Raw genomic sequence first — 24,796 nt, forward strand, 5'->3', positions numbered from 1 at the left:
GCACTGGGCAGCACAGTATGGGGAGAAGGTGACCAGCCCTCTGTGGAGAAAGAAGTGGTTCAGGACTATTTAGAAAAACTGGACGTGCACAAGTCCATGGGGCCGGATGCTAAAGGAGTTGGCGGATGAGATTGCAGAGCCATTAGCCATTATTTTTGAAAACTCATGGCGATCGGGGGAGGTCCTGGATGACTGGAAAAAGGCTAATGTAGTGCCCATCTTTAAAAAAGGGAAGAAGGAGGATCCGGGGAACTACAGGCCAGTCCCTGGAAAAATCATGGAGCAGGTCCTCAAGGAATCAATTATGAAACACTTAGAGGAGAGGAAAGTGATCAGGAACAGTCAGCATGGATTCACCAAGGGGAAGTCGTGCCTGACTAACCTAATTGCCTTCTATGATGAGATAACTGGCTCTGTGGATGAGGGGAAAGCAGTGGATGTGTTATTCCTTGACTTTAGCAAACCTTTTGATACGGTCTCCCACAGTATTCTTGCCGCCAAGTTAAAGAAGTATGGGCTGGATGAATGGACTGTAAGGTGGATAGAAAGCTGGCTAGATCATCGGGCTCAACGGGTAGTGATCAATGGCTCCATGTCTAGTTGGCAGCCGGTTTCAAGCGGAGTGCCCGAAGGGTCGGTCCTGGGGCCGGTTTTGTTTAATATCTTTATTAATGATCTGGAGGATGGTGTGGACTGCACTCTCAGCAAGTTTGCAGATGACACTAAACTGGGAGGCGTGGTAGATACACTGGAGGGTAGGGATCGAATACAGAGGGACCTAGACAAATTAGAGAATTGGGCCAAAAAAAACCTGATGAGGTTCAACAAGGACAAGTGCAGAGTCCTGCACTTAGGATGGAAGAGTCCTATGCACTGCTACAGACTAGGGACCGAATGGCTAGGTAGCAGTTCTGCAGAAAAGGACCTAGGGGGTCACAGTGGACGAGAAGCTGGATATGAGTCAACAGTGTGCTCTTGTTGCCAAGAAGGCTAACGGCATTTTGGGCTGTATAAGTAGGGGCATTGCCAGCAGATCGAGGAACGTGATCATTCCCCTTTATTCGACATTGGTGAGGCCTCATCTGGAGTACTGTGTCCAGTTTTGGGCCCCACACTACAAGAATGATGTGGAAAAATTGGAAAGAGTCCAGCGGAGGGCAACAAAAATGATTAGGGGTCTGGAGCACATGACTTATGAGGAGAGGCTGAGGGAACTGGGATTGTTTAGTCTCCAGAAGAGAAGAATGAGGGGGGATTTGATAGCTGCTTTCAACTACCTGAGGGGGGGTTCCAAAGAGGATGGAGCTCGGCTGTTCTCAGTTGTGGCAGATGACAGAACAAGGAGCAATGGTCTCAAGTTGCAGTGGGGGAGGTCTACGTTGGATATTAGGAAACACTATTTCACTAGGAGGGTGGTGAAGCACTGGAATGCGTTACCTAGGTAGGTGGTGGAATCTCCTTCCTTGGAGGTTTTTAAGGCTCGGCTTGACAAAGCCCTGGCTGGGATGATTTAGTTGGGAATTGGTCCTGCTTTGAGCAGGGGGTTGGACTAGATGACCTCCTGAGGTCCCTTCCAACCCTGATATTCTATGATTCTATGATTCTATAATGGCCTTTGGCACAGGCTCCAAATTCCTGAAGAATTTTGCATTCTTGTCTAACCTTTGGCCTGGATCCTCAGCTGGTATAAACTGTTATAACTCCATTGACTTCAGTGGAACTATGGTGATTTACACCGGCTCAAAATCTAACTTTCAAACCACTTCCTGTGAAACCTCCACTCTTAATATTTGGATGGCTTCCAGTAGAAAGCTGGTGAAATACTGCAAAAGAATGTTTGCGGACACTTGTCTGAATTCTAAATCGGTGATTTGCCTTGGGGTAAAGTTTTCAAAAGCACCTCAGAGTAAAATTCTGAAAGTTAACTAAGTGACTTAGTTGCCTAAGTCCCATCTGACTTAGGAACAGATTTTCCAAGGTGTTTTGACACCTAAATATTCAGAGAGATCTAGGGCTAGATTTGTAAAGGTATGTAGGCACCTTATGGGATCTTCCAAAGCATATATGCACCTATAACTCATCGAGTTCAATGGGTCTAACTCCCATTAACTTTAGTGGTTGAGGGTAGTCAAAGAACAGAGAACAGAGACAACATCCCCCTGTTCCTGACAACCAACGCATACTCTGATTAAGATGGAATTCTCAGCTGGCTGCTTTACAGCCAGATTCTATCCATGTTTCCCAGCACAAGGGCATTTTGGCTCCTAATTCCCCTAGACACTTTGGAAAACCACAGACTAACTTTTCTCAAATGTGGAATCGCTGTTATTAAAGTTGTTTACTTTTGTGGAATCTCACTAATAATATGTACAGGTGTTTGGGGTTTTTTTTTGAACAATAGATTGTTCTTTGTTTTATTTTAGCTTTTTGTTGTCTTTTATTGTTAAGGTTTTTTTAATTTTTTTTTAAATAAATGACTTGCCACAATATAAGGGAAAACAAATGACACAATAATCAATTTTGTTTACAATGTAATAATAACAATGGGCTGTGTCCAACTATACAAAAGCCTGGATAGTAGATTTAAATTAGACCTCAAAACTACGAACAAGATCAATTAAAAGACAAACCAGTATGGGAATATGTATAGGAAACATTACATTAAAACTCTGTTGAATGATAAGGGATGACAGTGCGCCCATCAAAATTAATAAATGAGGTTGCTCTCAACTCTGGGTCTTGGTTTGCATATAAGGGTGCTCTCCATATGTAACTTTAGTAGCTAAACATACTTCAGGACCTGGTGGTCATTACATGGGAAGGATAAATCATCCCACAAGCTAAATAAATGCTCAGCTATGATCTAGTCATGGGATGAGTCCCACAAATTCTAGAGGGTTGTGCACTTTGTTGCTGATGCCGGCCTAGCTGCCTGGTGGTGGGAGGGACAGGAATGCAGTCTCTGTCCCTGAATCTATAGCAATTTTACAGGATTTTGCCACTAAACCTACCTTTGATTTAGCTGCTCCAACCTTAATTGCTTCATCGTTTTCAGATCAACTACAACTTTTCTTGTGGCCGTGCCCATATGGCACTGTAGGCCGTGGGAGCATTGTGATGTCAGAGGTAGCAAGTCATCACTCACTCACTCAGTCACTCCAGCAACCCTAAGCCTAATCAACCCTACTTTGGATTAACTAGAACATCCTGACTGGGCAATGATTTTACTTGAGCCAGGCATAGCATGGGGGCCGCCACACTGCAGATCTCCAGCCACACTCCTACTCAGCCAGTACAGCTCCTGAACTGAAGTAGGCCCTAATATTCAAGGGTTCAACCCCATAATGTAGCCCATTGGGCTAGTTTAGCCTTTATTATATTCAACTATAATGCAAGGAACCTACAGGCCTGTATCCTGTAAGACATTAGCTTAAGCAAATTAGCATAAGTATAGTCAAGTGAAGTAGGCCTGTGACCCTGGGCATAGATAAATGGCCTCACTGTTACCCTTAGATTTTGGGGAACTAAGAATAGCTTGCTCAATAACAGGAGTTGAAACCTAATTGTAATCGGCAGCCATAGGACCATGAAAGTGATAACCACAAATATGCTTGAGGAAGAGGTGACGGCTATGATAATGAGTTAAATGGCATTAATATGTATTAATATATTAACCTATAGGATAAGTGCACCCCAATATTATGAGGGTGAGGAAGTTATATCTGGACATGGATGATTGAGCATTAGCATGAATATTCAACTCTATAATAGGGCAAACCACCATGCGGATGGGGAACACTTCCCATCATTTGATCTTTCAACTCTATTGTTATCTACCATCAATTTTGGGCACTCAGGAACCTGGACCATTAGACTTTTTTGGCATGCCAGGGACAGAGCTGGCTCTTGGTCTCTTATCACCTGGTCCTCAAGGAATGGTGGAAGTATGCAAATCTAAAAGCATATTCAAAGAATGATGCCACAGATATTCCCAATAATGTATTTTTCCTATCTGTTTATGTCGTGTGGAGCTTTTCTGGCTTTCTTACTGATTCTAATGAAAATCTCTAAGGTTATGTTTGCCCTCAGTGTGAGTGTCTTTGCTATACACCTCGACGTACCCTACAAGGCACTGAACTCTTTGGTTTTAGTTCTGTGTAGCCTGATTCTGGGACAAGAACTCTTTTACCCCCAGTTCATTAATCAGATCAATTGGCAACCAATACAAATATTATTAACAATTAAAAATAATCAGGCAACAACCTCCACCCAACTCTGTCAGAGCACCTCAGCAGTTTCCTTTGCTGACTATGTAATTAACAGTAGATACATCCATACAGATCCTGGTAAGTGACCTGGTAAGTGACCTGGTAAGTGACTTTGACAATTTAGAACCTTCAGCATAAAAAAAATTCCCTTTACTTGTAGCCTGATGAATTGTTGCAATTATAATTTTTTTTTATTATCATACATTCTTTATTTAGGGGGCTACTTAGAGATCATTATGAAAATGAAGTTGGTGAAGCACACACAGAAACTTCATGTGCTTTAGTTAATACAGACAAATAAAACTGAAATACCAATATACATAAGTATAAGGAAAAGTTAAGTATAATAAAGTGGTTTTCTGCATTGTTGATACATTGTGCATACTTATGATTTTTTGGAGACGATTAGAAACAAAGATGGAAGGAAAAGTACCTGGAGATCACCCCAAAAGGAAGGAGCTGGGCTAGGCTTCCTACCCAGTTGTCCCATGTCATCGTCCCTGTGTCCCTTTGTCCCAGCTAGGGATACATTTGACAAACTTTTGAAACCCTTTTACCATTCCATCTACATATATCTGGGACCATATCTGATCATATCCAGTCTCATATTTGGTATTCTGGGAGATGAATTTTAGGGTTCTGGTTGTCCACATGTATTGTCCCAGTTGACCATCATAACATTTCTAACAGTTAACACAACCATTTCTGTCAGCCCCTTTTCCAGTGGTTTTGATACATCAATGCAGTCAGTTCATATTGCAAAAAGTCCCTAAGTTGCTACTATCTGTTCCTTTGTGGTTTATTGCTACATATTGCTACACTTTATAACCTTAGATAAAGCTCGTATCATTCTATAACCTTCAGTAAAGCATATAATATCTATGTTATCTTATACCATCTACCAACTTCTACTAGGCCTAACTCTAAGCCCTTAACACTTAATACTTAAAACCTAGAGCCAGTCTACTATTAATACATATATTTTGGTTCTTCTGCTTGACAATACAGCTCCAAAACATCCATTATTATTTCTAAAAGCATGCTTAGCAGATATATTATATTCTACCCAAAATTACAAACCCTCCAAGACCAGGTCAGGGGTCAACAGTCTACAACAGTCTATCTCTTCTGTGAAAAAAAATAGCAGGCTATTATTGTAAATGCGGAGAGATATAAAGACATCATCTGCACAAAGAAAGTGGATTAGTATTTGAGGTCAGATTTAGGTCTCTGACACCCATTTTAAGACGAAAGGAATTGGTGGTCTTTTGAAATTTTCTGTCTCAGTGCTGTTGCCTACGTTTCTATTATATAAATGATGTTTAAGAATGTTTTGGTCCTTTTGACTTTCTACTAAATCCATCTTGTTGGGAAATGACTTCATATCCCACTCAACACCTTTCCCAAGGTTTCCTTCACCTCTTTGTTTCTTAGAGTGTAAATGAAAGGGTTTAATAATGGAGTTACAATAGTGTTAAAGATGTTGATTGTTTTGTTCAAATCCATTGAGTTCTGTGCAGAAGGCTTGGCATACAGAAAAATGATGGAGCCATACCAGATAGTCACAACAGTGAGATGGGCCAAGCAAGTGGAAAAGGCCTTTTGCTGGCCTTGGGCTGATGGGATTCTCAAGATGGTGGAGATAATGTAAATGTAGGAGATCAGGGTTATTGCACATGAGACCACAATAACGATGATTGAGACAATGAATGTTGCAAGCTCAACAAGGCTGGTGTCAGTGCAGGAGAGTGCTATCCAGGAATCTACATCACAAAGAAAATGATTGATGATGTTAGGGCCACAGAAAGACAACCTAGATATTAGAGATGCCAACACAGAGATAGCCAGGAACCCGCACAGCCAAGAGAGGAGGGCCAGTTGAGCAGAGAAGGTGTTGTTCATAAAGGATGAGTATCTCAATGGATGGCATATGGCCAGATAGCAGTCATAGGCCATGACAGCCAGAAGGAAACATTCTGTGGAGCCCATAGAGAGGAGAAAAAACAATTGCAGGATGCAAATAATGAATGAAATGGTTTGGCTTGTCCCCAGCATGACACCAATGGCCTTGGGAACACATGCTGTGGTGTACCAGATCTCCAGGAAGGAGAGATTACAGAGAAAGAAATACATGCGGGTGTGGAGCCGTGGGTGAATCCACACTAAGGTTATGATGGACACATTCCCAACAATTGTTAGGATGTACATTACAGAAAACAAGACAACAAGGTGTGTTTGGAAATACCAAGTGCCAGGAAAGCCCAGGAAGATGAACTCCTGCATGCTGGTTCAGTTTTCTGTTTCTGTACTAGTCACGAAGCCCATCTGCCAAGACAAAAGTGACTGTCGGCAGCAGGCAGATAAAAATGCTGAACACACAGCATTGAACACACAGCATTGTAACACTTTATTCTGTTGTAATGACTGTTAAAGACCTTGTTTAGATGGAGAGTCAGTGCATGGGAAGCTGGGGTGTGAGTCAACAGTACACTATGTGTCAGTGTATGCATTGTTACTGCTCACTAAAAAGTCCTCATTGACCAACTTCTGCTTCAAAGCTCAGTAAATAAAAAAACACTGGGGAACATTTAGTAGGCAAAAGCATGGTCCACACAGACAATTAAGGTATGTCTACACTCTACACATCTTTTGGAGGTGTGTAGGATACATACACATTTCACCCCCCTAGCACAGGCATAAATAGCTGTGTAGACAGTGAGGCGCAGCTTAGGCAAGTAGAGTAAAGAGATGCCTGAACCCTGAGGCTACGTACCCAACAGGTACCCTACACAGCTCTGTATTCATCTAAGCAGTGCTTCTCCCATCAATACTGTTATTGTTAGCAGTGTAGTGTCATACTGCCTGCCTGTGCCTGGAATATTTTGCAGTGGTGGGGAAAGGCTCCAGCAGGGGGAGTTGCCTGAGCCCTCTCATGCTGCCCCTCACTGCTGGTGTCTTTATTTGTTGCAGAGTAAGTATCATGCAGCAAGGAGCTGCCAGAGCCTTTTCCCACCACAGTGAGGTACTCCTGTAATGGGGAAAGGCTCTGGCAAAGGGGAGACAGCAGGGAAAGGCTCTGGCATGTCCCCCTGGTAAAGGCTTTCCCCACTACCAAAGCCTTTTACTGCTGTGTGTACCTACACACCACAGTGTGGACTCCGCCTCCTCTTCACTGTGGTGCTTAGCTGCATATGCCCAACATGTTGCCGCAAGTGGTGTGCAGTGTAGATGTAGCCACAGTGTCTGCTGTAGATTCACAGCTGAGCTCGCTGCACATTAACTCTCCAGCTGCACAAACCTAAACATGCTATTAACCTTACTTCAAAATAACACAAGATTTGTTTCAACACACACATACTTGTTAATCGTCCAGCAATGTTCAGGTGATTGCTAGGTATGCTAAGAAGCATCAACATTCCTGTAAGCTTTATTTATTTTTAAGGATGTTGACATATTAATCAGTCAACTCATCTGCTTTAAACTTTTTAAAATCCCACTAGATGCTGATACACATCTTTAGGTATGTAAATACCTTTGCAAATCTGTCCCTGTGCAGCCTAATTCTCATTGAACGTCTGTAGGACTTAGGCTCATAAATCACAAAAATTTTATCTGGTCCGGAATCCAATTACTGATAAAAGTGAGAACAAATGGAAAAGACTGACTCTATAGATAGTTAGTTTGGGCACTTGCGTAATTCTGAGTCCATCCTACAAATCGACCAGAGCTGGGACTTAAACGTGATTCTACCATGACCAGGTGACTGCTGAAACCATCTGGATGGTGTGGGAAGGACTCTTGCTCTCCTGTTTTTTATTTCCAACATTTTTGAAAGGTCTCATGTTCTTATAGTTTGAAACCTTTCTTTCACCCACAAAATGGAATTCTTGTTTTCCAGTGAGTCAAGCTTGAGGCCTTTAGAAAATCCCACCCCAAATTCTCAGAAACAAGGAAGTAACGTTTGAAATTAGAAATTATGTTTATTATTTATTGTGTGTCCTCTGGTAGAACATTAAGGTCCCAGCTAGGCACTGCACAATCATAGTATAGAAGACCACCCCTACTCCAAAAAGCTTACAATCTAAAAGGCAGGACAAACAGAGAGAGACAAAGAGCAAATACACAGCTTTCCACAAATACAGTAAAATTGTTTCACCATTTCCCTTCCACATTCCCCTCTTCCACTCACCCACCCTGGGCTCAGCCTTCAGACATACCCTTACAGCCTGGGCTGGTCCAGAACAATAGCTTAATTAGTTAGGAATCATGTTTCAAACACTGCCTGATGCCAAATGCTTAAGGAACAACCTATAACCCACCCTACTACTCTGTTATGTCTGCCACATTGTACAAAGAACATTGCTCCCTGAACTGAAACAACCATCAGTTTGTAGAAGAAAGACTCAATGATTGGTAGTTATTGCAGCCTAGTATATTCAAACAGGTCAGAGGCAGTCCATGCAATAGCAGCTAGATGGCTAATTCCTTTATGCTTCTTTGAAAACCCAAGCTGCAATGCCCATCCCGTCCATTTTAATTTGAATGTATTCTTGCACAGATAACAATACTTACCACTTGTATATCTCTTTAATACACAAAGCAATGTACAAAGAATGGCTATTAATCCACACAACATGCCGACACAGTAGAAGCTGATTTAAGGAACTTTGGAGTGAAAGGTTGACTACGTCAGTCCGATTGTTCCCATTTTACAGGTGGGGAAACTGAAGTAGGGATGTGTTTAGAGGACACTGGGAGGAGTGGTAGATACGCTGGAGGGTAGGGATAGGATACAGAGGGACCTAGACAAATTAGAGGATTGGGCCAAAAGAAACCTGATGAGGTTCAACAAGGACAAATGCAGAGTCCTACACTTAGGATGGAAGAATCCCATGCACTGTTACAGACTAGAGACCGAATGGCTAGGAAGCAGTTCTGCAGAAAAGGACCTAGGGGTTACAGTGGACGAGAAGTTGAATATGCGTCAACAGTGTGCCCTTGTTGCCAAGAAGGCTAACGGCATTTTGGGCTGTATAAGTGGGGCATTGCCAGCAGATCGAGGGACGTGATCATTCCCCTCTATTCGACATTGGTGAGGCCTCATCTGGAGTACTGTGTCCAGTTTTGGGCCCCACACTACAAGAAGGATGTGGAAAAATTGGAAAGAGTCCAGCGGAGGGCAACAAAACTGATTAGGGGTCTGGAGCACATGACTTATGAGGAGAGGCTGAGGGAACTGGGATTGTTTAGTCTGCAGAAGAGAAGAATGAGGGGGAATTTGATAGCTGCTTTCAACTACCTGAAAGGGGGTTCCAAAGAGGATGGATCTAGACTGTTCTCAGTGGTACCTGATGACAGAACAAGGAGTAATGGTCTCAAGTTGCAGTGGGGGAGGTTTAGGTTGGATATTAGGAAAATCTTTTTCACTAGGAGGGTGGTGAAGCACTGGAATGGGTTACCTAGGGAGGTGGTGGAATCTCCTTCCTTAGAGGTTTTTAAGGTCAGGCTTGACAAAGCCCTGGCTGGGATCATTTAGTTGGGAATTGGTCCTGCTTTGAGCAGGGGGTTGGACTAGATGACCTCCTGAGGTCCCTTCCAACCCTGATATTCTATGATTCTATGATTCTATGACAGAGACAGCTGAGGATAGAACACAAGAGTTGAAATTCCCATTTCTATGCCCCGTGAACAGACAGGAAATAGATCTATCTATCTATCAATTTTTTTTCTAATTTGCCTCAATAAACTTACTGTACCAGTAAAATCCGCAGGCTAATTTATAAGAGCTACTTGAGAATTTTCCATCAACACATTTTCTCAATAGATACTGTCTTTTTGATGAAACAGAGATTTTTGCAAATAAACAAATAAAATAATATTGGGACTTTCATTAAAACAATAAGAACAACAAGTTTGTGGTGACTAAAAGAACCAAAGGTTTTGACTGAAATTTCAAAACTTGTGGTTAGCTGAAAACTTTTTTTTTGCTATTTTATTTTTGACAAAAAAAAAATGAAGAAAAAAAAGAACTTTTGACAAAAAACAAAAGTATTTTCATTTTTGTCAAAAACATTGATGTAAAACAATAACTTCCCAATTGGCTCTATTAGTTATGCAATTTACAAAAATACTATTTCTTTTTGTTCATCCTAGACTTTATACTATATGAAAAAAGAATGATGAGATATACTCGATATACTCCTTCTTTCACTACTAGTATGTTGACTCCTCTAGGAGGCAAAGTTTTTAAATTGAACTTTTCAGATAGCTTGCATAACCAAGAAAGGCAAACCTATCCATCAATACAATTGCATTAAACTATAATGACATGATACACTGCATCTGGCTAATGAATCTAACTTATCCTGTCTTCTGATAGAGGTTGTTAATACAAACTCCTTTCTTTCACCTTCTTTTTCTCCCCTGATGACACACAATAGCCTGTCTGCTGAAAAATGGCATATCAGCAAGTGGTGTATGTTCCTTCCTCCCCTCCTGCCCACCAAAATATATATCAAATAGAGGAATATTGCACACCTGGTTCACATGTACATCAAGATCATTTTATACCACTGTTGCAGTATAAAGGGCTTTAAAATATGTGTGATTAGTATAATTCCCTTCAATTTTAAGCCCCATTCTACAGCCAGAGTGGTGCAAAGTGTTGTTAGTAAAAATGAGACTCTGTCTCTTCAAAACCAAAAAACTCAGGCAAATTCTGTAGATTTTGACATTTGGTGGGATTCTCTTTCCAACAACATCCAATAGGCTTTACCCCTACCTACCCTGTTAATGAACTGCAGTTCAAACTGGCTGCAAGTAGAGGTTTATTTTGTACTCCACCCCCATCTCCCCAGCACTCTGGGGATATTTGATCTCAACAGAATTTCACAGACTTCCCTAAGATACGTAACACACTCTGCTGAGCCAGGTTGGTCTCCTGGTGAAAGCACAGACTAGAGACAAGAATTCTAGACCTTTCTTTGCCAAACTCTTGCTACACAGGGGGAGCTTTGGTCTGTTACTCTAAGCCCCCCTGCAGCCTCATTTTCCCCAGCTGTAAACTAATGGCAAATGCCAAAATTTGACCTCTTCCACTTGCTGTGCAAAGACAAAGAGCTGGACAGAGGAAGCCACAACAGTGAATTTTATTGGTGCCACAAAACCAAAGAATTGTGTTTTCTATACTTGATATCATCACTGGCACCTAATCTTTTCCCCCAGAGGCGACCAGTTGGGGGGTATGCAGGGTCATGCGCTCCCGCAGATCTGTTGCTTGGCTTGTACTGTGCATGCAGCAAGCATGCTCAGTAACATCTGCTGAAGCCACTGCCCTTTTTCTGCCCCTCCCACTATATGCAAGGATGGGCTTGTGATGGTCGGTGCCCCCCATAAGGTTTTATGGAAACATGCTTATGAATATATATATGACATAATTGGAATATGTTCTATGCTACATATGCCATGTAACATATCTATGTAAAGGTTATGATCTACTGAATCTATTAATCCTATTTGTATGCATGGATCATTTTTGTATTCGAAGTTATGAATATTGTCCGTGTACTGGCTTGATTTCTAAATAACCTTAGTAGAGCATTTGGTCAGTTCCTGGAGAAAGGAATTCGCAAAGTTAAGTGCCCAATCAAGAAGCACTTAAGGAAAAATGCATCTTGGAATGCTCCAATCCACATAAGAAGTCTTCCTGGAGACAATCAAGATACCATGTGGGCAATGGCTCCTGCCTGTAAAAACTGTGAGTCATGCATGGACATGTGACCTTCCCAGGTGACTCCAGAACTCCATTTTGTAGCTGGACTTTGCATAGGAGAGAGGAGGGAGTCTCCACCCACAAGAGAAAGTCTATTTAAGCCCGTGGGAGACCCCTCCATTTTGTCTTCAGCTGGCTAAAGAGAAATCCTCTCCACCCCCAAAGATACCTGAAAGGGGTGTGAGAGATTGCTGGACCCAGACTAGAAGGAGATTAGTCTGTAAAGGAAGCATTCTGGAACTGGTGAGGATTTTATCTGTATTCAGTTTGATTATACATAGACTTGCATGTTTTATTTTATTTTATTTGATAATTCACTTTGTTCTGTCTGTTACTACCTGGAACCTCTTAAATCCTACTTTCTATATTTAATAAAATCACATTTTACTTATTAACTCAGGGTATGTATACACTATGAAATTAAATTGATTTTATAGAAGTTGATTTTTAGAAATCGATTTTATACAGTCGATTGTGTATGTCCCCACTAAGCGCATTAAGTCAGCGGAGTGCGTCCTCACTACCGTGGCTAGCAACGACTTACGAAGCGGTGCACAGTGGGTAGCTATCTCACAGTTCCCACAGTTTCCGCCGCCCATTGGAATTCTGGGTTAAGCTCCCAATGCCTGATGGGGCAAAAACATTGTCGCGGGTGGTTTTGGGTACATGTCGTCAGTCACCCCTCCCTCCGTGAAAGCAACGGCCGTCAATCATTTTGCGTCTTTTTTCCTGGGTTACCCGTGCAGACGCCATACCACGGCAAGCATGGAGCCCACTCAGCTCACAATCATGCACTTTAAGAGCTCACTGGCACTGTTTGCTGACTAGGTCAGACCTCAGCGCAACCAACATTACCATTGTTATTGCTGCTTGCTGTGTTCTCCATAACATCTGTGAGAGTAAGGGGGAGATGTTTATGGTGCGGGGGGAGGTTGAGGCAAATTGCCTGGCATCCAATTTTGAGCAGCCAGACACCAGGGCAATTAGAAGAGCACAACAAGGCGCGCTGCGCATCAGAGAGGCTTTGAAAACCAGTTTCATGACTGGCCAGGCTATGGTGTGACAGTTGTGTGTGTTTCTCCTTGATGCAAACCCACCCCCTTTGTTGATTTTAATTCCTTGTAAGCCAACCACCCTCCCCCCTTCAAAATAAAGTAACTATTGTTTTGAAACCATGCATTCTTTCTTTATTAATGTAAAAAAATGAGATAATGGACAAGGTAGCCCATGTGAGGTGGGGGAGGAGGGAAGGAGAAGGCCACATTGCTTATTGTAGCCGCACTAAAAATCAAACTGTTTGAATGACAGCCTTCTGTTGCTTGGGCCATCCTCTGGTGTGGAGTGGCTGGGTGCCCGGAGCCTCCTCCCCTCCTCCCCGCATTCTTGGACATCTGGAAGAGGAGGTTATGGAACATGGGGAGGAGGGTAGGCGGTCATACAGTGGATGCAGTGGGGGTCTGTGCTCTTGCTGGCTTTCCTCAGCATCACGTCCTGCCTCCACTCTTCACGCTCAATTAATTCTTTCCTGGCCTCTGTCACTGAATGCTTCCATGCATTAAGCTGTGCCCTATCAGTGCGAGAGGACTGCATGAGCTCGGAAAACATGTCATCGCGAATGCGTTTTTTTCACCTTCTAATCTGCGATAACCTCAGGGCCGGAGATGATAGGGGGCGCGTAGAAACATTCTATACTCTATGATTCTGGGGGGACTGCATGGTCACCACGCTGACCAAACAGGAAATTAAATTCAAAAGTTCCCAGAGCTTTTCCTGTGTACCTGACTAGTACATCAGAGTTCAAAGTGCTGTCCAGAGCGGTCACATTGGTTCACTCTGGGATAGCTCCCGGAGGCCTGTACTGTTGATTTGTGTCCACACTACCCCAAATTCGACCCTGCAAGGTTGATTTTAGCGCTAATCCCCTCATCGGGGGAGGAGAACAGAAGTCGATTTTAAGAGCCCTTTAAGTCGACAGAACGGGGTTGGTTGTGTGGACGCATTCATTTTAAAATCGACCTAACATGGCTAAATTCGACCTAACCCCGTAGTGTAGACCAGGCCTCAGAGTATGTATTAATACCTAGGGGGGCAAACAGCTGTGCATATCTCTCTATCAGTGTTATAGGGGGTGAACAATGTATGAGTTTACTCTGTATATGCTTTATACAGGGTAAAATGGATGTATTTGGGGTTTGGACCCCATTGGGAGTTGGGCATCTGAGTGTTAAAGGCAAGAACACTTCTGTAAGCTGCTTTCAGTTAAGTCTGCAGCTTTGGGACAAGTAATTCAGACCCTGGGTCTGTGTTGGAGCAGACGGGCGTGTCTGGCTCAGCAAGACAGGGTGCTGAGGTCCCAGGCTGGCAGGGAAAGCAAGGGCAAAAGTAGTCTTGGCACATCAGTTGGCAGTTCCCAAGGGGGGTTCTGTGAACCAACCTGTCACAGGGTTGTCTCTGTATTCCCCATTTCCAAATACACAGATATTGAGCACTCCTGTAACAGAGGAAAGTAATTAGCACTATGAACACACAAACACAAGAACAGCCATACTGGGTCAGACCAATGGTCCCTCTAGCCCTGTGTCCTGTCTTCAGACTGTGGCCAATCCCAGAAGCCCCAGAGGGAATGAACAGAATAGGCAATCATCAAGTGATCCATCCCCTCTCATCCACTCCCAGCTTCTGGTCAACAGAGGCCAGGGACACCCAGAGCATGGGGTTGCATCCTGACCATCTTGGCTAATAGTGATTGAGGGACCTATCCTCCATGAACGTATCTAGTTCTTTTTTGAACCTTGATGACTGTGCGTTATGTGAAGAAGTTCTTCCTTATGTTTGATTTTAACCTGCTAAATATTTCAGAACTTGTATCTTTCTGGGGCCTGTTTCTGATTTTTATTGTGGTGGGCATTCAGGGGTAGAAGCAGTTTCAGTGTTGTACTGGTCATTCTTCTGACTTTTTTAAGTGAAGGTTTGTTTAGTGTTTCCTTCAGACAGATTCTGGATATGCCTGATCTCCTTTGAGAGTATGTTCCATAGCCAGATCACCCCCGACAGACAGTGCGCCTTTGACCACTGCTCTGACGTCTTTTGTCCTGGGATTAGTTATCTGCAGTGTCCCAGAGGAGCCCAATGGTTCACAAATTAATATTCAGTCTTTGATATAGCTGGGGTCTGATCCATTATTGCAATCCTGCTGATTTTAAAAATGTTCAGTGTTAGTGGAATGACCTCCAGGCCATTTGGAAATTATTTCTCTCCCACAGATTGTATTTCCCAAGGCTTTCTTCACTTCATTTTTCCTCAGGGCATTGATGAAAGACTTTAGCACTGGTGTTACAATAGCATTCAGGATGTTGGCTGTCATGGTCATTTCCAAGGAATTCTGTGCAGGAGGGGTAAATGGTGGAGCTGTACCATATAATCAAAATAGGAAGAGCAAGTAGAAAAGGTCTTTTCCCAGCCTTTGGCTGAGGAGGTTCTCAGTATAGTAAAGATGATATAGATGTATGAAAGGATAGTTATCACACATGAGCCCAGGATGATAATGGCCAAGATGATGAAAGCTGTTATCCCAGTGATTTTTTTTTGGTCCCAGATCCCTAAATGGCCCCCTGAAGGATTGAACTCACAACTCTGGACTTAACAGGCCAATGCTCAAACCACTGAGCTATCCCTCCTATACACATGTCCATATATGAGAGGACTATCCAGGAATTTCTGTTGGAACAGACATGGTTGATGGTGATTGGGCAGCTGAAGGATAACCTGGTGATCAGAAATTCCAGCATAGAGATAACCAGGAAACTGCATACCCAAGAGCCAATGGCCAGCTGAGCTGTTTGTGATGAAGCTATAATGCAATGGGTAGCAAATGGCCAAATAGTGGTCAAAGGCCATCACCAAAAGGAGGAAATATTTGGTTTTATCCAAAGTAGAAACAGAAATATATCTGCAAGAGGCAGCTGGCAAAGGAGAGGGTTCTTCTTTTCCCCAGGAAGATTGCAATTGGCTTGGGGACAGAGGTTGTGGTATACCATATCTCCAGGAAGGAGAGATTGCAAAGGAAGAAGTGCATAGGGATCTGGAGTCAGTGTTGGGTCATCACTAGTGTTATGATGCCTGCATTTCTCATGACCATCAGGATGAGCACAAAGAGGGAAATCTGCAACTACTGGTTCCCAGGGAATCCTAGGGTGAGAAATTCCACCACAACCCCAGGCTTGTTGAAACCAATGAAAGAAGGACAGTGACAGAAGCTGGTCCAATAAAAGTTATTAACTCACCCATCTTGTCTCTCGATTATAAACACTGGCAGAGACTTGACTGGGGGTTTGACAGAACAGGAACCGAGTAAGAATATCAGGATTTATTCCACTGACCTCAGCATGAATATTTCCCAAGTGACAATAAACACTAAGGCGGGGGCTTTCAAAGGAGGCTAAGGGAGTTAGGCACTCCGCTCCTAATTACCAATTGGTTTTAAGCACCTAATTCCCTTAGGGTCATTTGAAAATCCTAACCTAAGTAAGCACTCCACAAATAATAAATAATAAAAGTAAATGGTGAGTAAGAACTGAGTAAACACCCAATAAGAATTGAACAAACAGTAAGAATATGGAGTTGATGAGTAAACATGGCGTTAGAGCTGAATAAAAACAGAGCAAGGCGAATAAACAGAGTAAACACCGAATGACCACTGAGGAAGGACAGAGTAGCCACTGAATAAGGTGCACTGGATATAGATGAATAAGTAGCATGCTTCCCGGGCAACTGGAAATAAGGAATAATAAGAAATAGAGTTTTGCGTGTCTATGTTTTTCTGGTTTTTAATTATTTTTTCCACACACTCCCATGTCCCTACTTAAGTTCTGCTAAGCTGTTTTTCTCAATTATTGTTTTGGCAGTGAGGAGATGAGAAAGAAAAACCACACCTCCCACACTGAATTCATCTTGTGTAACCAACACACCTCCTGGGTGTGGTGCTTTGTCCACTCTAGTGGCACTGAGCCACTTAAAGATTAATGAATCTGTTATAGTCTTAGCTAAGTGCTATGTGGCTTTTAGGTCATGCAGTAGAGTCTCATGCATTTAGCTCCAGAGGTCCTGGAATAGCCCCCACTTGTAAAGCCCACTGAACCTAGTTGTTGGTGGGCAGGATCGAATCTGGGACCTCTGGAGCTAAATGCATGAGCCTGTACTGCTAAAAGCCACATGGTGCTTAGCTAAATCAGTAGCAAATTCATTAATCTCTAAGTGCCATTAGCGGGGACAAAACACCACACCCAGGAGGTGTGTGGGTTACACTTGGGCTTACTAGAGCTCCTGGATCACCACAATGGCCTACGACCACTATTTAGCCATCTGCCACCCACTGGGTTACCCAGCTCTCAAAAATCACAGAGCCCTCAATATGCTGAGCCTGGGATCCTGGGTCATTGGCTTCCTGGCTTCATTCCAGTCCATCACCAAGATCTCCAGGCTGCAGTTCTGTAGTGCTAACACCATCCAGCACTTCTTCTGTGACCTCTTGTCCCTCCTGAAGCTGTTGTGCATGGATAACCTCTGCAATCATGATGCTGGAATTCATGGCAGCACTGCCCATTCTCGTGATATCCCTGCTGGTGAGCGGAACCTCAGTTTTCTGCATCTTCTTTTGGTGACTGTCAAGGCTGCTTCCCCACTTTGAACTTTAGGGTACAAATGTGGGGGCCTGAATGAAAACTTCTAAGCTTAACTACCAGCTTAGATCTGGTCCGCTGCCACCATCCCAAAGCTGATTCCCTTCCCTGGGTAGCCTTGAGAGACATTCACCAATTCCCTGGTGAATACAGATCCAAACCCCTTGGATCTTAAAACAAGGAGAAATTAACCATCCCCTCTCCTTCCTTCCACCAACTCCTGGTGAATACAGTTCCAACCCCCCTGGGATCTTAAAACAAGGAGAAATTAACCATCCCCACTCCTTCCTTCTACCAACTCCTGGTGAATACAGTTCCAACCCCCTTGGATCTAAAAACAAGGAAAAATTAATCAGGTTCTTAAAAAGAAGGCTTTTAATTAAAGAAAAAGGTAAAAATCATCTCTGTAAAATCAGGATGGAAAATAACTTTACAGGGTAATCAAACTTAAAGAGCTCAGAGGACCCCCCTCTAGTCTCAGGTTCAAAGTACAGCAAACAGAGATAAACACTCTAGTAAAAGGTACATTTACAAGTTGAGAAAACAAAGGAAAACTAACACGCCTTGCCTGGCTGTTTACTTACAAGTTTGAAATATGAGAGACTTGTTTAGAAAGATGTGGAGAACCTGGATTGATGTCTGGTCCCTCTCAGTCCCAAGAGCGAACAACCCCCAAAACAAAGAGCACAAACAAAAGCCTTTCCCCCCCCCCCCAAGATTTGAAAGTATCTTGTCCCCTTATTGGTCCTTTGGGTCAGGTGTCAGCCAGGTTACCCGAGCTTCTTAACCCTTTACAGGTAAAAGGATTTTGGAGTCTCTGGCCAGGAGGGATTTTATAGTACTGTACACAGGAGAGCTGTTACCCTTCCCTTTATAGTTATGACATGCCCCCCAAATCACAGATAGTGTTGGACGTCCGGTTCCACACTGGCTGTGATTTTTTTCCTGGAGCTCTAGGAGAAAACAGAGTTAATAAGACACATGTACCTTTAGACATACTACTGATTATATAAAAACTAACAATATGTTCCATTCCAAGAACAATTTTTAACCAGTTGACTCTGGGAAACTTTCCCAAGAGAGTGCATCAGCCACTTCGTTAGAAGCTCCTGAAATGTGTTGTATTTCAAAATCAAAATCTTGGAGAGCTAAACTCCACCGAAGAAGTTTTTTGTTATTCCCCTTGGCGGTATGAAGCCACTGTAGTGCAGCATGGTCTGTTTGTAGTTGGAAACGCCATCCCCAAACATATGGGCGTAGCTTTTCCAGCGCTGTCAAGGCTGTATCCCCACTTTGAACTTTAGGGTACAAATGTAGGGGCCTGCATGAAAACTTCTAAGCTTAACTACCAGCTTAGTTCTGGTCCAGTGCCACCATCCCAAAGCTAATTCCCTTTCCTGGGTAGCCTTGAGAGACCTTCACCAATTCCCTGGTGAATACAGATCCAAACTCCTTGGATCTTAAATAAGGAGAAATTGACCCTTCCCCCCTCCTTCCTTTCACCAACTCCTGGTGAATACAGATCCAAACCCCCTTTGGATCTTAAAACAAGGAGAAATCAATCAGGTTCTTAAAAAGAAGGCTTTTAATTAAAGAAAAAGGTAAAAATCATCTCTGTAAAATCAGTATGGAAAATAACTTTACAGGGTAATCAAACTTAAAGAGCTTAGAGGAACCCCCTCTGTCTTAGGTTCAAAATATAGCAAACAAAGATAAGCACTCTAGTAAAAGGTACATTTACAAGTTGAGAAAACAAAGTAAATCTAAGACGCCTTGCCTGGCTTTTACTTACAATTTTGAAATAAGAGAGACTTGTTTAGAAAGATGGGGAGAACCTGGATTGATGTCTGGTCCCTCTCAGTCCCAAGAGCGAACAACCCCTTAAACAAAGGACACACACAAAAGCCTTTCCCTCCCCTGAAAGTATCTTCTCCCCTTATTGGTCCTTGGGGTCTGGTGTCAGCCAGGTTACCCGAGCTTCTTAACCCTTTACAGGTAAAAGGATTTGGAGTCTCTGGCTAGGAGGGATTCCATAGCACTGTACACAGGAGAGCTGTCACCCTTCCCTTTATAGTTATGACAAGCGCGTACACAATGGCGTAGCATTCCTTTTCGCTGATTGACCAGTGGCTTTCCCTCTCAGACAGTTTCTTGCTGAGAAACACGACAGGATGGAATTCTTGATCCGGTCCTTCCTGCATTAAAACTGCTCCCACGCCTCGCTCGGACGCATCTGTGGTTACTAGGAACGGTTTGTCAAAGTCTGGGGCCCTTAGCACAGGGTCAGACATGAGTGTTGCCTTAAGCTGGTTAAAGGCCTTTTGACACTTATCAGTCCACTGAACTGCATTTGGCTGTTTCTTTCTGGTTAGGTCTGTCAGCGGGGCGGCGATTTGGCTGTAGTGTGGTACAAATCGCCTATAATATCCGGCCAAGCCTAAGAAGGATTGGACCTGTTTCTTTGACTTTGGAACCAGCCACTTTTGGATAGCATCCACTTTGGCCTGTAGGGGATTTATAGTTCCTTGACCCACCTGGTGCCCCAGGTATGTCACTCTGTTTTGGCCTATTTGACACTTTTTAGCCTTAACAGTTAGTCCTGCCTGCCGGATGCGCTCGAAGACTTTTTTCAGGTGCTCCAGGTGTTCTGTCCATGAATCAGAAAAAATGGCCACATCATCGAGATAGGCAACGGCAGATTCTCCCAATCCCGCTAAGAGACCATCTACAAGTCTTTGGAAGGTGGCGGGTGCATTTCGCAACCCGAAAGGGAGTACATTGAATTCATACACCCCTGCCTGGGTGACGAAGGCGGACCTTTCCTTAGCGGGTTCATCTAGTGGTACTTGCCAGTACCCCTTGGTTAAGTCTAAAGTAGAGATGAATTGGGCATGTCCCAATTTCTCCAATAGCTCATCTGTGCGTGGCATTGGATAGTTGTCAGGACGAGTTACAGCATTTAGCTTACGGTAGTCCACGCAAAAGCGTATTTCCCCATCTGGTTTGGGAACTAGAACTACTGGAGATGCCCATGCACTGCTAGAGGGGCGGATTATACCCATCTGTAGCATGTCCTGGATCTCCCTTTGTATAGCCGCTTGGGCATGAGGTGACTCCCGGTAGGGTGGGGTTCTAATTGGGTGAGCATTACCTGTGTCAATGGAGTGGTATGCCCGTTCGGTCCGTCCTGGAGTGGCTGAGAAAATCGGTGCAAAGCTTGTGCACAGCTCCTTTATCTGCTGTCGCTGCAGACGTCCCAGGGTCGTGGAGAGGTTCACCTCTTCCACGCCACCATTCCTTTTTCCTTCATAGTAGACACCTGCAGGCCACCCCGCGTCATCAGTTTCCTGGGCTGTAAACTGGCAAACGTTTAATTCTCTAGAATAAAAGGGCTTAAGAGAATTAACATGGTATACTTTAGGCTTTATGTTGGAGGTGGGGGAGGCTATGAGATAGTTAACAGCTCCTAGGCGCTCCTGGACCGTGAATGGTCCTTCCCCCGACGCTTCCATTTTATGGGCCTGGAGCGCCTTTAAGACCATGAATTGGTCTCCTACTTTGAAAGACCGTTCTCTGGAATGTTTATCATACCAGGCCTTTTGCTCTTCCTGAGCATCCTTTAGGTTTTCTTTAGCAAGGGCTAAAGAGTGTCGGAGGGTGTTTTGTAGGTTGCTTACAAAGTCTAGAATGTTAGTTCCTGGAGAAGGCGTAAACCCCTCCCATTGCTGCTTCACCAACTGTAATGGCCCCTTAACCTCGCGGCCATACACGAGTTCAAATGGTGAAAACCCTAAACTGGGATGTGGTACAGCCCTGTAGGCAAAAAGCAACTGCTGCAACACTAGGTCCCAATCATTGGAGTGTTCATTTACGAATTTACGTATCATGGCCCCCAAAGTTCCATTAAACCTCTCTACCAGACCATTGGTTTGATGGTGATGAGGGGTGGCAACCAAGTGATTCACCCCATGAGCTTCCCACAGGTTTTTCATGTTCCCTGCCAGGAAATTAGTTCCCGAATCTGTAAGGATGTCGGAGGGCCAACCTACCCTGGCAAAAATGTCTGCTAATGCCTGGCACACACTTTTAGCCTTGGTGTTGCTTAAGGGTACAGCTTCCGGACATCGGGTAGCAAAATCCATGAAAGTCAGTATGTACTGCTTTCCTCTGGGTGTCTTCTTTGGGAAAGGACCCAGAATATCCACAGCTACTCGCTGAAATGGGACCTCAATTATGGGTAGTGGCTGGAGAGGGGCTTTAACCTGGTCTTGGGGCTTTCCCACTCGTTGGCACACCTCACAAGACCGGACATAATTAGCAACGTCCTTGCCCATTCCCTCCCAGTGGAAGGACTTCCTCAACCGGTCTTTGGTTCTGTTCACCCCAGAATGGCCACTGGGATGATCATGGGCTAAGCTCAAGAGCTTTACCCGATACTTAGTGGGAACTACCAACTGTCTTTGAGGATGCCAGTCTTCCTGGTGCCCACCAGAAAGAGTCTCCTTGTATAAAAGTCCTTTTTCTACAACAAACCGGGATCGGTTAGAAGAGCAGAGAGGCAGTGGGGTGCTCCGTGCCACTGCCCAAACTTTTTGAAGGCTGTCATCTGCTTCCTGCTCGGCCTGGAACTGTTCCCTTGATGCTGGAGACATCAGTTCCTCCTTGGACTGTGGACTGGGGCTTGGTCCCTCTGGAAGCGATGCAGGTGCTGGGGCTTTTTCCATTGACTGTGAACCGCTGTCCGCTGGTGCACTATGTGGTATTTCAGGCTCTGGCTGAGCCTCTTGGGTAGGGTTATCTGCTGCTTCCGCCAGTTTAGGCTCGCTGGTGCCCTGTGGCATTGGAGTTGTAGACGGGGTTGCAAGCGCTGGACTCAGTGCTGGCAATGGTTCTGGTGCTGGTTGCGTTGCCAGTTCCGGTTCTGGGACTGGCTTTGGCTGGGTCTCTGGGATTGGATCCACTACGGCTGTTGCAGTCGTTGGCAGGGGATCCGGTTCCACCACCTGTGTTTGGGTCTCCGGTAACACAGACGGGGCCCTGGTGGACGGCTCAGGAACAGGGATGGGGGTGAAAGCTTGCTTAGCCTGGCTGCGGGTGACTATTCCCACCCTCTTGGCTAGCTTCACATGGTTGGCCAAGTCTTCCCCCAGCAGCATGGGAATGGGATAATTGTCATAGACTGCAAAAGTCCACATTCCTGACCAGCCCTTGTACTGGACATGCAACTGGGCTGTAGGCAAGGTTACAGACTGTGACACGAAGGGTTGAATTGTCACTGTAGCCTCAGGGTTGATGAGTTTGGGGTCCACTAGGGATTGGTGGATAGTTGACACTTGTGCCCCAGTGTCCCTCCAAGCGATAACCTTCTTTCCGCCCACTCTCAAGGTTTCCCTTCGCTCCGAGGGTATGAGAGAGGCATCTGGGTCTGGGGTTCTTTGGTGTGATTGGGGTGTAATGAACTGTAATCGGTTGGGGTTCTTGGGGCAGTGAGCCTTTATATGCCCCAGTTCATTACATTTAAAACATCGCCCTGCTAAGGTATCACCGGGGCGATGTTGGTTGATGGAGACTGGTGTGGTGGGGTGAGAAGGCGTCTGGGGTTTCCCTTGGGATGTGGGTGGGGCCTTGGGTTGTCCCCGGTGATAAGGTTTTGTTTCGGCTTGCCCCTTCTGATATTCGCTCCAACTGCTACTAGCTTTTTTCTTTTCTGTCACCTCTTTTATGGGTCTCCTGTTTGGCTTTTTCTTCTCTTTCATGGGCCTCCTGTTTGGCTTTCTCTTCTCTTTCATGGGCCTCCTGTTTGGCTTTCTCTTCTCTGTCATGTTTGGCTTTTTCCAGCTCCATCTCTCTCTTGTGGGCCTCCTCTTTGGCTTTTTCTTTGGCTTTTTCCAGCTCCATCTCTCTCTTGTGGGTCTCCTCTTCAAGTTTTTTAATTTGAAGCAGTCTTTGATGTTTTCTTTCATTTTCTTCTGCTTCTAGTTTGGCCAGTTCTATTTTGTTAGCTGCTTCTTTGGTAGTCATGTTCCTGTTTTCTTGTGCTGGGTCACACCCTCTGCAGTTGACTGAAACTGGGATGTATTTAGCTCAAGCTCCTGCTGAGTGCTGCTGAGTTAACAGAGACTTTCTAACTAGCTACTTCCGAGGATGTAAAAGAAAAAAAAACAATTCAGATTGTAAATTACCTTTACCAGATCAAAGTTTACTCACTTATTGAACCGTTCTCTTAACAAAGGACCTTGTTAAAAAAACTTAACACCTCTGCCTTCAGGCAAGGAGAGATAAGATATGCATCTACCTTCAGCTCTGCTCTCCAAGCAGCTAGAAGGGAAAAAAAATCTCTTAATGGCTTTTGGGTTTAAAACGATCCCACCGCTGTGCCACCATGTCAAGGCTGTATCCCCACTTTGAACTTTAGGGTACAAATGTAGGGGCCTGCATGAAAACTTCTAAGCTTAACTACCAGCTTAGTTCTGGTCCGCTGCCTCCATCCCAAAGCTAATTCCCTTTCCTGGGTAGCCTTGAGAGACCTTCACCAATTCCCTGGTGAATACAGATCCAAACTCCTTGGATCTTAAATAAGGAGAAATTGACCCTTCCCCCCTCCTTCCTTTCACCAACTCCTGGTGAATACAGATCCAAACCCCCTTTGGATCTTAAAACAAGGAGAAATCAATCAGGTTCTTAAAAAGAAGGCTTTTAATTAAAGAAAAAGGTAAAAATCATCTCTGTAAAATCAGTATGGAAAATAACTTTACAGGGTAATCAAACTTAAAGAGCTTAGAGGAACCCCCTCTGTCTTAGGTTCAAAATATAGCAAACAAAGATAAGCACTCTAGTAAAAGGTACATTTACAAGTTGAGAAAACAAAGTAAACCTAAGACGCCTTGCCTGGCTTTTACTTACAATTTTGAAATAAGAGAGACTCGTTTAGAAAGATGGGGAGAACCTGGATTGATGTCTGGTCCCTCTCAGTCCCAAGAGCGAACAACCCCTTAAACAAAGGACACACACAAAAGCCTTTCCCCCCCCAAAGATTTGAAAGTATCTTCTCCCCTTATTGGTCCTTGGGGTCAGGTGTC

General features: G+C 44.0%; 1 protein-coding gene across 1 annotated transcript; it reads right to left on the reverse strand.

Moving 5' to 3' along the window:
- Positions 1–5,648: 5,648 nt before the first annotated feature.
- Positions 5,649–6,401, reverse strand: LOC135886170 (olfactory receptor 6F1-like). The gene has a single exon (XM_065414027.1). It carries the CDS (start codon positions 6,399–6,401, stop codon positions 5,649–5,651), a length of 753 nt encoding a protein of 250 aa, XP_065270099.1.
- Between the last annotated feature and the right edge of the window lie 18,395 nt (positions 6,402–24,796).

The sequence above is a fragment of the Emys orbicularis genome, chromosome 12 (genome assembly GCF_028017835.1).
Source record: "Emys orbicularis isolate rEmyOrb1 chromosome 12, rEmyOrb1.hap1, whole genome shotgun sequence".
Taxonomy (NCBI): domain Eukaryota; kingdom Metazoa; phylum Chordata; order Testudines; family Emydidae; genus Emys; species Emys orbicularis.

What these genes read in the sequence shown, in the direction of transcription:
- LOC135886170 (XM_065414027.1), bottom strand. Translation starts at nt 6,401, where the DNA reads ATGTATTTCTTTCTCTGTAATCTCTCCTTCCTGGAGATCTGGTACACC.